Source organism: Zingiber officinale, chromosome 9B (genome assembly GCF_018446385.1).
Source record: "Zingiber officinale cultivar Zhangliang chromosome 9B, Zo_v1.1, whole genome shotgun sequence".
Lineage (NCBI taxonomy): Eukaryota > Viridiplantae > Streptophyta > Magnoliopsida > Zingiberales > Zingiberaceae > Zingiber > Zingiber officinale.
Window position 1 is genome coordinate 107976078 of NC_056003.1, and position 14082 is coordinate 107990159.

Here is a 14082-nt window from a genome sequence, read left to right on the forward strand (position 1 = left end):
ATACGCTCAAATGATCGTCTGTAGCACTGTACAAAGCATACCTAAGTTAGCATAAAGTACACTTGCATCAATTGTGACATCATGGAAAAAGTAGTAGGCAACAATCTTGACTGTGACCCAACTACATTTACCATTGGTGGAGTGATCGTCTGTTGTTTGGGAAAAACCCTTTTGGATATATTCCTAGAAAGACTCAAGTTTTCACGGCTTAGAAAGTCCGTGGTTTGGGAACAATCACTTTGGATACATCTCTAAAGAAACTCAAGTCTTCATAGATTAGGAAGTCTCGAGTCTTCACGGATTTTGTCTATGGTTTGAAAATAACCCCTTTGAGTACATCCTTGAAAAATTGAAGTGTTGCAGCTTGTGAATAACCCCTTTGGGTACATCTTCGAGAAACTCAAGTCTTCACGGCTTAGAAAGTATACGATTTGAGAACAGCCCCTTTAAGTACATCCTCAGAAATTGAAGTGTTATAACTTGAGAACTTTGGGTATATCCCCAGACAACCTTCATAACTTGAGAAATACATGGTTTGGGAATAGCTTCTTTAAGTATATTCTCGAACAACCCTCGGGACTTGATAGGTACACGCTTGGGAACAACCACAGAAAGACCACACAAATTTGTAACCTTGTCACTATTAGCAAGTGGAGGTATTGACCCATGTTATATTTGCTTGGTCACATCTGTAGTCATGCCTCATTAGTCATTCTTTCTTTTTTAACCTAATTGGCGGCGAGCATGTGATGCGTCTAGCAATCTCCGCCCGGGTATACATATTGGGACGGGTCAAAGCGTGCTTACCGGAGACATGATTAGACAGGAAGTGCATAGCTCGGGAACATCCCTAAAATGACCTAATAGCGAGATTGCTCGAGTGAAATAGTGACAATCCACTCGTCCTATTCAAATAGCATGGGAGCATCCCTAACTTGCGAACACAGCCAACACACCGTCAAAGATGCAAGAACACCCTTGGTCAAGGATATCTCCCCTTGACTCTTGCCTCTCTTTTTACTTCATCATTCATGTTAATGTCTCTCTAATTAGCAATCTAGCAGGTAGTATTACTATCTAGGTTGCAAGAACATTCCTACCTATGGAAGTCTCTCCTAGACTCCTACTATCTTCAACTACGAGAACTTCCCTTTTCGTGAAAGTCTCCCCTAGATTTAGATTATCCTAGGCTATAACAACCTTCTACCCCATGGAAGTCTTCCGTGGACTCTAACTATCCTAGGCTGTGAGAACGTTCTTGTTTGTGGAAGTCTCCCCTAGACTCCGAGTATCCTAGACTGCGAGAACCTTTCTGTCTGTGGAAGTTTTTTTCTTGATTCTAACTATCCTAGGCTGTGAGAATCTCTTTTTCCATGGAAATTTTCCCTGGATTCATGACTATCCTAGGATACGAGAACCTCCCTACCCGTGAACATCTCCCCTAGACTTAGACTCCTTCGATTATTCTTCTTGATCATTCTCACTAATGTCTCTCTAGCTAATGGTATCTCAGGTGGCACTGTTACCCTGACCATGGATGTCTCCTTGGGATTCCAATCCTTTCAATCATTTGACTTGATCATTCCCACTATTTGTACTTAGATCAAGGTGCTAATAAAGAGTCGTGGAAGCAGAAGGAAGTGATGTGTGTCAGGTGATAGGTGATGGCCGGTGAGGGCCAAAAGTCAACCTAGTAGATCTCCTGTGCAAGCCCATTCCCTGACACAGTAGTAAGTGATCATTCCTTTGACACATGGCAGGAAGTGTTAGGCACGTGCTTCTCCCCTCACCACCTAATCAATACACATGGAGCTAAGGGGTAGTTGACGTGGAGGCTTGATTTAGGGTTATATAAGCAAATGAGTGTTGGATGAAGAAGGAGACTCTTGAAACTGAATTCAAATTCTTTAAGTTAAAGCAGTGGTTGACCAGCTTAAGCACTATTTATCATGATCTTCTTCTTCATTTCCCCTTACCCTGTCACAACTCTTCCCTAGTAGAAGACACTTATTCTCACAACTTGCCAAAGTCATTCCCCTGGATGACATCTCTCTTTCTAACTCAAGCCCATCTCTTAGAGGAGCATTCTTATTTTCAGAATTGTGATGACTTAAGCATCAGAAGGGTAAAGTTATCACCGCCAGCCCCTGCTGATTTATGTTAATATCTTAGATTGGAGTCTTGTTCAATTGCGACAGACTGTTGGAGGCCAACTTGGGTGTAAAACAGAAGGAGTTGTACCAGTGTGAACCTAACTTAAGTGGTGCAGCAGAACAGGAGGTCTACGCAGAGAGGGAGATTTTGACTGCATCATATTTGGGCTGATCTCAATCAATCTTTATCCAGAAACAAGTTTCCCTAACCCAACCAAAATTATCATCGTACATTTGAGGAGGTTTGGATCATTTCATAGCAAAGGTAGATTAGGAACCCTAAATGAGCTAAAGTGAGTTAAACTTGAATCCAAATTCTTTAAGTTAAAGCAGTGGTTGACCAACTTAAGCACTGTTTATCATGATCTTCTTCTTCATTTTCCCCTTACCCTGTAACAACTCTTCCCTAGTAGAAGACACTTATTCTCGCATCTTGCCAAAGTCATTCCCCTGGATGACATCTCTCTTTCTAACTCAAGCCCATCTCTTAGAGGAGCATTTTTATTTTCAACATTGTGATGACTTAAGCATCAGAGGGGTAAAGTTGGCATCGCCAGTCCTTGTTGTTTTTATGTTGATATCTTAGATTGGAGGCTTGTTCAGTTGCGACAAACTGCTGGAGGCCAGCTTGGGTGCAAAACAGAAGGAGTTGTACTAGTGTGAACCCAACTTAACTAGTGCAGCAGAGCAGGAGGTCTACACAGAAAGGGAGATTTTGACTGCATCATATTCGAGCTGATCTCAATCAATCTTTAACTAGAAACAAGTTTCCCTAACCACACCAAAATTATCGTCATACATTTGAGGAGGTTTGGATCATTTCATAGCAAGGTAGATTAGGAACTCTAAATGAGCTAAAGTGAGTTGTTAAACTTGAATTCAAATTCTTTAAGTTAAAGCAGTGGTTGACTAACTTAAGTACTGTTTATCATAATCTTCTTCTTCATTTTCCCCTTACCCTATCACAACTCTTCCCCAATAGAAGACACTTATTCCCACAGCATTCCCAAGTCATTCCCCTTGACGACATCTCTCTTTCTGACTCAAGCCCATCTCTTAGAGGAACATTCTTATTTTCAGCATTGTGATGACTTAAGCATCAGAGGGGTAAATTTGGCACCGTCAACCCCTGCTGATTTACGTTGATATCTTAGATTAGAGGCTTGTTCAGTTGTGACAAACTATTGGAGGCTAGCTCGAATGCAAAACGGAAGGAATTGTACCAGTGTGAACCTAACTTAAGTGGTGCGACAGAGTATGAGGTCTAGGCAGAGAGGGAGATTTTGACTGCATCACATTCAGGCTGATCTCGATTAATCTTTATCTAGAGACAAGTTTCCCTAACCAAACCAAAATTATCATCGTACATTTGAGGAGGTTTGGATCATTTCATAGCAGAGGTAGATTAGGAACCCTAAATGAGCTAAAGTGAGTTAAACTTCATTTTTTTTGTGTTTAAGTTTGTCAATTTGTATGGATCAAAGTGGATGGACGGATCATTACAAGAACTTGGATCAATTCATCTCCTCAGGACGGTGCAGTGGTTGAGGCATGAAGTATTGTCACATGAGATCTTGGAGTCGAAACTTGGCACGTTCGAATGTCTTCCCCCATGCCTTAGGGACTTGTATTAATGATTAATAGTCACTTGTAATTTATCTTATTCGTATTAGTTTAGGGATGGATTAGTGGGGCAGTGGAGGCGAGCAAATCACCTTTTGCCACAAGAACTTGGATCAATTCAACAAGTTTCCAATATTAGAAATATTCTTAAAAGATGAAGAAACTTATATTGAAGATCGCAGATAACTAGTTCCAATTAAATATTTGCTAAACGACTAGCGTGCCGTTGCCAAAAATCTTGCACTAGAAAAGGGGACAAAAAAAAATAACGAATTCCTATTACTATATCTAGCCAAACAATAGAAGCGTTAATTTTCTTCCAACACACTGCTCATTTGCTAACAGCAATAACTACTCTGCACTATCTAGTTAATTTGCTACGTACGTTTGATGACTTGCTAGCAAACTGATCAGGAGAAGAACTGATAGTCCTTGGCACTCAATATGATCGTCCTCATCCCTCCAACAGATGCCAAAACCATCAGCAGCGCTCCCAGTATAATGCAGATCTGGAAATATCATTAAGATAATAATAAGTTATTAATTGTCTGCGCATGTTCAAGTACACATCACAGATATCCTCCATCCTGAAATAAGGTAACTCACCCAGTTAGTCAGCCAAGATAAGCCGAATCTCTTTGGCTTGTAGACTGATAGCCACATGATGCAGGGAAGCTGTGAATGTTTAGGCAGGTATATATGTCAAAGGCAGTGGTCGGAGCACATATTAATGCAAAGTAGGTGCTACGAGATGCGTGGCTTACAAAGTAACTTGCTGGGGCAAACGCAAAGCCCCCAAGGAATCCGAGTAACCCTCCAAAGAAGGGAACGGCTATCCCGACCATCATTGTAAACGCTGCAAACAGAATCAAATGAGCACAAAAAAATATTCGGCGCATTAAATAGGAAAAAAGGGCGCTTACCGACGTAAAGGGACCTAGCAACGAAGCGAAGCATGAAACTAGGTCGAAGGTGACATTTTAATACAAGAACTGTCTCCAACATGTCAAATACAGGCATGGCAAAGACCTGCATGAATTAATTAGGCAGAAACTAGCTAACTATGGTTTCTTTGGCTTCTTAACCTGTCGAGGAGTAAAATTGCATCAATATTTACCTGGTAGCTTCCAATAACATGGACCACAACAAACATGTTAGCGGCTGCAATCAACAACCTAGGCCTATCGAGGGTGATCAGAATGTTGTCGTCCACGGCATTGCCGAAGTTCCAGTAGCCAACGATAGCAATTGGAAAGTAGCAGAGCGCGACGACAAGATACGCGACCATGACTCCCTTCCACATTGGCTTCTTCGACGGCTTCTCTGGACTAGAAGGAATCGTTGCCTGGATCTCCAGCACCACGCTGTGCCCTGCGTACGCAAAGGACATTTCTCCCAAAGCGCTCGCGAAGTTGAAGAAGAATCCGGCTGGAGTTGAAGCCCTGTAGCTGTAGTCTACGTTCTGTGGTCGCCCTTTCTCCATGGTTGCGACCCAGCCAATGGTCGAGTAACTGATTAAGTGAGAACATTAGCCAACGTTGAAACTTGAACATACTGCTCGAGACAGTTCCATACCTAAGGGACATGACGGCGGCGGCCAAGGAGACCCCTGAAATGGAGTTGAAGTTTGGGAGCTGGGAGAGAAGAAACTGAATGACTGCAAAGACGATGATGAAGTAGGAAAGTCTGATGTTTTTGGAATCGGGGCAGACTAGATCGTAGAACTTCTTTAAGGATTTGCCACCGGTGACCATGTACACGATGTCAGTGCCGACCTCTACGATCAGCTGCATTGGAACGACGATCCAAAGCCCGAGCTTTTCGCCGAACACGTGCTGTCCGAGCTCATGGTATCGATCGAATCGCACGCCGGGAACCATCTCGTGCATCTCAACCATTTGCCACAGCGTGTAGAGGGTGATGATCCATGAGAGGACAAGTATGGCCACACCAGGACCCCTGAGTTAATCAAATTACATACTAGAAAATTAATTAGATATATAAAATGGAACTGATAAATTAATCTGCATCGATCAAACTAAGTAAAACCAAATACATATGCGTACCATCCAAGTTCTGCCATGGCGTAGGGCAAGCTGAGGACGCCAGCGCCAACCATGGCAGTTACATTGTGGAAGGCTGAGTACCACCACTTGGCTTTCCTCGACGAGGTGATAGGCAGCCAGTTGTCGATCGATTTCTGCTTCTTCATTTGGGAAGATGACTCCACATGCTCCACATGCTCCGCCATTTAATTAAAACAAGCCAAGTCAAATAATATTGATATTATATTGTTGATAGAAGAAAAGAGGAGAACTGAACAAATAACACATAGTCCCAATTGCTCATATCCTTATATACATGTATCGCAGATAACTTTGCTAAATTAGCTGCGAGAAGATGTGGAATGAGAAAGAAAAATGTTGAACGATTCTTTCGGTAAATTAAATTTAAGAGTTATCCAAATAATATATATTTAAGATTTTAATAAAATTTCTACTAATACCAGTAGTTATCCACATGATGAGATTTTAATTTCCTTTTTCCTATACTGATAACTCATAGCTATCCATGTCGAATAAAATTAAACTACATAATTTAAATACTGAAAATAGAGAATTAGCTCTGAACCTAATTTGATAAAATTAAATTAATTAAATTAAATAAATTAAATCGATCGAATTTAAAATTTCAGTTAGGTTAATTTAGTTTTTATTTTTTAAAAAATTTAATTCGGTTTTTGATTAATTTGGTTGGATTTCGATTTTAAATTTTGTAATTCATTAAATCGAATCAAATAAGAATTTTAATTTAAATTTTATTTAAAAATATAATTAATCAAATAAAATTTCTTATTTATTTTAAATTAAAACCGAATAAAGTTTTAAAATTTCAATAATTCGGTTGAAATTCGAAGTAATCAATATTTTATCGGTTCGGTCAGTTAGATTTTCATAGAAAAATTTGATTAATTTAATTGATTAAAAAAATTGGATTTAATTCGAACATCGGCCTTATTAGACATGGCAACTTTACAAACCACAAATTAAGATTTTCCTATGTTTATTTTCATTTAAAATAAATTCATGAAAAAGGTACTTAAAGGTTTGAATGGATGGTTATTTTGCAAGATACAACGGCTAGACCACTTTATTAACCAAACACACTTTGCTTAATTTTATACCATCAACTCTAATAATGGTCAAAACTAGTTTGAGTGCAGATCAGGCTTTAAAATTACACATTATCTAGGCATATTCAAGAAAAAGGCATTCCATCATTATATTAACAAAATATTTAAAATATAATTCAATATAAATTAACCTTATCATTACAAACCTTTTAATGTGAATTATTCTGACCTTAGTTAATTTTATCGATTTTTATTTACTTTTCCAACCATCCAAATGGCATATATTTAAGATTTTAATTTCACTTTTCAGATATAATACCCAGAGTTATCCAAATGATAGATATTTAAGATTTAAATTTCACTATTCAGTTTACTCATTTTTTATAAAATTAAATCATTGAATTACATGAAAGCCCTTTAAATTAGAAATTGAATAATTTCTATTTGTGATCATGATCTCTACACTAGTCGATGTTGTTCAATTAACTAATGGTGGCAATTATCTAAACTTGATTCCATCATATGCCCCTCCTTCAAACCGAATTGAGAAGTATAATCAAATGAAATCTGATTAAGTGTAAAATTCTCTTTCTCCACATTGCTCGGGAAAATCTGGATCCCTTCATATGCCCCTCTTTTAAGTTAGACTGAGCAGTGTAATAGAATAAAGTCTGATTGAGGCATATATGAATATCTCATCCGGGGATATTATCATACAACATGCTATAATAAGAAAATTGCATTTGCTGAGAATATTATTGGACATAATAGTAAGACGACTGATGAACTACGAGAACCAATTCCTTTGGGAATTTTGTCTAGCAAATTAATAAGATAAGAAAGACTAATTCAGTTAGGGGATATCACAAAGTAGACTGAAAAGACTAGAAAATTGATCATGAAACAATTATTGAATAATATAACAGGGAGGCTGTTATAAAATACTATAGCCTAGAGGCTATTATAAGATGTTATAGCTTAAAGGTTGTGAGAGAAGACCACATCCTAGAGGCCATCATAGGAAAGAATAACCTAGAGGTTGTCACAATAGTAGTTTAGAGGCTAGTAAAGTTATAATACTTGGCATATTGATTGTTATTATAGCCTGCAGGCACTACGTACCTAGCGTATATGATGTTATACTGATGCCTTGGGATTGTTAGAGTAATAATACCTAGCGCATTGACCATTATTATGACCTGCAGGCACAGGTACCTATCATATATACTATTATATTAATGCCCTGACATTGTTAGAGTAATAATACCTGACACATTGATCATTATTATGACCTGAGACACTAGCTACCTGGTGTATATGTCGTTATACTGATGTCCGGGGACTACTAAAGTAATAATATCTGGCACATTGACCGTTATTATGGCCCGGAGGCACTAGCTACCTAGTATATATGCCGTTATACTTGTACCCGAAGGCTGTTAGAGTAATAATACTTGACGCATTGATCGTTATTATAGCCCAGAGGCACTAGTTACCTAGTCCATATACCATTATACAGATGTCCGACGACTGTTAGAGAAATAAGACAAAGCGTATTAGACATTATTATGGCCTAAGGCACTAGCTACTTGGCGTATATGTCGTTATACTGATGCCCGAGAGCTGTTAGAGAAATAATACCGGTCATATTGACTGTTATTATGGCCTGAAGGTACTAGCTACCTAGCATGTAAGTACTCCGGGTGAGTTTTGATGTGATCAACTAGATTAATTAGGTCTTGTTGTATTTGGTCCTTGTGTCTAAGTGTGTAGAAACTTAGGATTACAAGAAGTTGAGTGAAAGATGCAGCTAGCGAGAAGGATGACGCAGGAAGTGAATCGATGAACTCGGTGTATCCGAGGGATGAGGTGCTGTGGAAGAGTACACCCGCGGATGAGAATGACCCGTGTGTTGCTTTTGAGGGACGAGAAATCGGAATGGAAGACTGCTCAAGGAGAAGGTTGGAGTCGGGTTCGGATGAGCTCAACTCTAGATGGTCGGAGAACCCCCTAAGTGACCGAAGCAGTAACCAAATAAGTCAACACGAAGTTGACTTGTCCATGCGCTTCGACCAAGTCTGGGGCCCATACTCCAGGCACCCAGACCTGTCCGGGTGCCTAGACAACCCTGGGTTAGTGCAAGATGCCTTTTCGAGCTGTTGCAACATGGATAGGTTTTGGATCCATCCCAACAACGCTTTAGGCGCCCGACAGGGATAAAGTTTTATCTCCAAGCCGTTACGAAGTTGATAAACTTGCATCACTAGGGTGCCAGGACCGATTTTAGGCGTCCGAAAGTATCACATCATCAAAACGACTATTCGACCAGAGGGCTATAAACAGAGCCATGGTTTCAGAAGTTCAATAGAACAGTAATTTTACGAACTCTATGTTTTCAATTTTACGAACTCTATGTTTTCAATTGTAATTTTGTCTTTTCGGTTATGTATTGTCAATGTTATAAGAGACTACTCCACTTTCGTTAAAAGGAGATCTGTTGAGTGTAGCAACCTTCTAGGTTGCAAACTAAGTAAATCTGACCTCTTCTTTTCTTTTATGTTAATTAATTTTTATTTAACTAACCCATGTTATCTTTGCTAACATCGAGAAGCAAAAAAAAGTTTGAATCTAAATTTCAGGATAATTCACCCACTTTTTGTCGGGACTTACATAATGCATATGCCGTTATACCAATGTCCGGAGGTTACTAGAGTAATAATACTTGACATATTGACCATTATTATAACATGGAGGCACTAGCTCCCTAGCGCATATGGAGTTATACTGGTGCCCGGAGACTGTTAGAGTATTAGAGAAGTTATTGAAGACTGATCACCATTCCTATAAGATATAACTTGAAATAGAGTTAGATAAGCCAATCAGAAATAAAATGATTGTCTTAGAACGATGGTTAATCGCTTGTTTTTTAAGGATCTCTGCTCGTATTATTTTTTCATTCATCCGCTGTGATACTACACCCCTCTCACATTTTGTGTCCTGGACTGATACTTTGACGGATTTCCAAAATCTTTTATTAGTTCCTGTGTAGATTTGCCATATTGACATCCGTTTGACTAATTTCCCAGCTTTGAACCTGGCATCTTTTGCATTAATTTTTCATGACTTTTTTGTTTCACGCTTTTAATGCTGAATTCAACAGCCCCCTTTCCAGCAGAGTTTTACGATACTACAAAATCCCTTGGATTTCTGCTCATTCCCTTTACTCCTAATCCTTCGTCTGTCGGTTGTGCAATACTCTTTTGTGTCTATAGCTTCTGCTCCTTCTCCCGAGGATGTTCCTCCTTTCCCTGAGGTAAAAATATCTGAACTCCTTTAGATCTTTTCAAAACTAGCAATTTCCTTCTCTTATATTTTGATACTTTTTTTTTTGTCTTCTGTTGTTCGTTGTGCAGGGAGCAAATTCCTAGCCGTCTCACCCCCTCTGGCTTACCGCCAAGTATGTGTGGACTTGGAGAGCATGAACCGTAGTTTAGTGTAGCTTTGCGATAAGACAACTGCACGTATAATTGAATTAACCGATCTCTATGCACAGGCTCTAGGAGATCTGGGAAAAGCCCAGAGCACAAGGAAACAATAGGGCGCTGCACTGTGGAGAAGCTTCAGGCCCAGTGGGAGAACTGAAGAAACAACTGGAAGAGTCTGACTCTGTTCTCAAGAGCGTTTGACTGAACCCTGTTCTTCTATTCACAACAAATTATATTTTGTAAGGTAGACAATCTTTCCTTTGTCTGTATGAAGATTGTCCATCTTTATCTATCGTTAGTTTACTCTGTATTTCTGTTCTTTTTGTACTGTTGCTCTAAGCATTACATGATATCCATGCCAAGCAGGTTGTCCTTAGAATTTTCTAAACTCCAGTCCTTAATATCTTCTATGGATAAGGGAAAGAACAAGATAAATTAAAGAAATTGGGCCGAACGTGTGTGGCCTTCTTCATATTCCAGATAAAATTCCACATCATCCAGTATCTATGGATAAACTAAATCTCAATGATTTTCCGTTCCTGCTCTATTATGTATTAAAGAAAATGAAAGAAAGGGTAATTCTCCTTCTACCATTTATTTCATACATATTACAAGTATATATAGAGATAATTGTGTCAATCTCCATCACACGTGATTAGCCTAAGAATATGAATGTACAATCATTAGTTTCTAAGAATACGCCTATACAAAATATTAGCTCTAATTACCTCCACTAATTTAGCTTGACATACTCTAATTACCTCCACTAATTTAGCTTGACATATATACACAGAATATTCTTCAGAATATTCTTCTAAGCTCCAATACTCCCCCTCAAGCTGGATCCAAAGGATTGATGGATCCAAGCTTGCTCAAAAGCCTGTGGAACTGAGTAGTCGTCAACACTTTGGTGAACACATCAGCTAGTTGGTCATTAGAACGCACATATTGAGTGTTGATTAATTTGGATTGAACCTGTTGACGAATGTAGTGACAGTCAACTTCAATGTGTTTGGTTCTTTCATGAAACACTGGATTAGAAGCAATGTGCATAGCTGCCTGATTATCACAAAAAAGTTTCATAGGAATAGAACTAGGACAACCGAGATCAATAAGAAGACTATTAAGCCATACGAGCTCACTTGCTGCGGAAGCCATTGCACGATACTCAGCTTCAGCACTTGATCGAGCAACCACATGTTGTTTTTTACTTTTCCAAGAAACCAGATTACCACCAACAAACATACAATAACCAGTAGTAGACCGACGATCAAGTGCATTACCAGCCCAATCAGAATCGGTATATCCCATAATATTAGTATGACCATTATGGGTCATGACTATTCCTCGACCAATCGTACCTTTCAGATACCGCAGGATTCGTTTTATCATGCCTAGATGTTGAATGGTTGGGGCATGCATATGTTGACTAACAAGACTAACTGCAAACATAATATCTGGTCTCGTGATAGTCAAGTAAATGAGTTTTCCCACAAGTTTCTGATAATAGCTTGGTGAGTCTAGAACTTTTTCTGTAGAAGCAAGTCTCAATTTGCTATCGAGAGGAGTAGCAGCGGGTTTGGTGTGTAACATCTCAGCATCTTGAAGTAAGTCTAAAATGTATTTACGCTGGTTAAGAAATAGCCCTTTGCTGGAAGTCGCCATTTCAATTCCAAGAAAGTACTTCAATGAACCAAGATCCTTGATTGGAAATTTTTGCTGAAGTTGCATTTTTAACTGAGCAATGGAGTCATTATTATTCCCGGTAATAATGAGATCATCCACGTAGATTAATACCACAAGTTTGTCAACTGAACCAAGCCGGACATAAAGAGACGAATCAGCTGAGCTCCTTCTAAAACTAAGAGCTTCAAGAGCAGTGCTCAACTTGGCATGCCATGCACGCGGACTTTGTTTCAAACCATAAATTGATTTATGGAGTTGACAAACTAAGTTGGAATTTTCACTTTGAGGGTGCCCGGGAGGAAGCTTCATAAACACCTCTTCCTCAAGATCACCATGCAAGAATGCGTTTTTGACGTCCATCTGAAACAAGGACCAACCGTTATTGATAGCAACTGATAAAAGAACTCGTACCGTGGTCATCTTGGCAACAGGAGCAAAAGTTTCCTTGTAATCGACACCAAATTTCTGAGTGAAACCTTGAGCAACAAGGCGTGCTTTATGCTTATCTAGAGAACCATCGGAGTTGAATTTCACTTTAAACACCCAGCGACTACCAACTGCATGTTTTCCCGGAGGAAGAGGCACTATAGTCCAAGTTTTGTTCTCAGCAAGAGCAGTTAATTCTTCATGCATAGCTTTCTGCCAAACAGCCTGAGATTTGGCTTCATGAAAGTTCTTTGGCTCAGGATTGTTTGATATAGCTGTAAGGAAAGCTGTATGCATGGGTGATAATCGTTGGTATGACATAAAATTAGTGACAGGATACCTGACCGTATGAGCAACATAATCTTCCAGTTTGGTTGGAGGATGACGCACCCGCGGAGGATTACGTCGGGAAGCTATTGGTTCACCTTGTGTATGGGAAAAATCTTGCTCTGGTGATTCGATAATAGCTTCCTTGGAAAGAGCACTAGAAATATCCAAGTGATCATCACAATGTTGTGAAGTAGCGTGGCTAGGATGTAAATCTTGTGGATGTAAATCTTGAGTGGATTGGTGACCATAATTAATGTTAGGCAAGGGAAATAGCTCAGACAGCTTCTCCCCCTGACTAGAGGCAGTAAAATATGGAATTTGTTCAGCAAAGCGGACATCTCTAGTCACATATAACTTCTTGGAGAGAAAATCAAAACATTTGTATCCTTTTTGTGTTTGAGAATAACCAAGAAATATGCATTTAACAGCTCGAGGATCAAGCTTGTCACGGTGACCAGTTGGGACATGTACAAAACAAGTGCAGCCAAAAATTTTGAGATGAGATAAATCTGGTGCCTTGTCCTGCAATACTTCAAGAGGACATTTAAAATCCAACACTCGGCTGGGTAAGCGATTTACAAGATAGGTTGCAGTAAGAATACCATGAGACCAAAAACGCTTTGGGATATTCATTTGAAGCATTATGGCTCGAGTTTTCTCAAGCAAGTCACGATTTTTACGTTCTGCAAGCCCATTTTGTTGAGGTGTACCAACACAACTAGTTTGATGCAATATTCCGTGAGAGATCAAATAGTTTGTCATGGTATGAGACATATATTCGGTGCCATTGTCAGATCGAAGAATTTTAATATGAGCTGAAAATTGAGTGGTAACCAACATGTGAAAGTCTTTAAAAGATTCAAAAACTTCACTTTTTGATTTCAGTAAGTATACCCAAGTAACCCTTGAGAAATCATCAATAAAAGTAACAAAATAATTAAATCCATCTAGAGAGGATGAGTAAGGTCCCCAAACATCTGAATGTACAATCTCAAATGGTTGAGTAGTACGAGACAATGATGAGTTAAAAGGAAGCCTAGAAGACTTAGAAAAATAGCAGATATCACAATCAACAGTTCCTTTAGGTAGAACTCGATTTATTTTGCTAAGAACATTATTTGAAGGATGTGCGAGACGACGATGCCATAAATCTTGCTCAGCAATGGGAAAGGAAATAGCCTGGAATCCCTTGGTAACCTGAGAGTTAGGGGAGAAGTAGTAGAGTCCATGCAAATGAAATCCTTCA

The 14082-nt window shown here is 39.1% G+C and overlaps 1 protein-coding gene and 1 long non-coding RNA gene across 2 annotated transcripts; one reads left to right on the forward strand and one right to left on the reverse strand.

The window, feature by feature from the left end:
• Positions 1-4186: 4186 nt before the first annotated feature.
• Positions 4187-6027, reverse strand: LOC122025340 (lysine histidine transporter 2-like). Its single transcript, XM_042584139.1, has 7 exons — positions 5843-6027; positions 5352-5735; positions 4894-5287; positions 4700-4805; positions 4541-4632; positions 4383-4451; positions 4187-4285 (listed from the first exon to the last, which is right to left on the reverse strand). The coding sequence occupies exons 1-7, from the start codon at positions 6025-6027 to the stop codon at positions 4187-4189; spliced, it is 1329 nt and encodes a 442-aa protein (XP_042440073.1).
• Positions 6028-10097: 4070 nt separating this feature from the next.
• On the forward strand, positions 10098-10756 carry LOC122022332. The gene is made up of 3 exons (XR_006122951.1): positions 10098-10222; positions 10323-10366; positions 10463-10756. It is a non-coding gene; the product is annotated as an uncharacterized LOC122022332 (long non-coding RNA).
• Positions 10757-14082: the final 3326 nt, after the last annotated feature.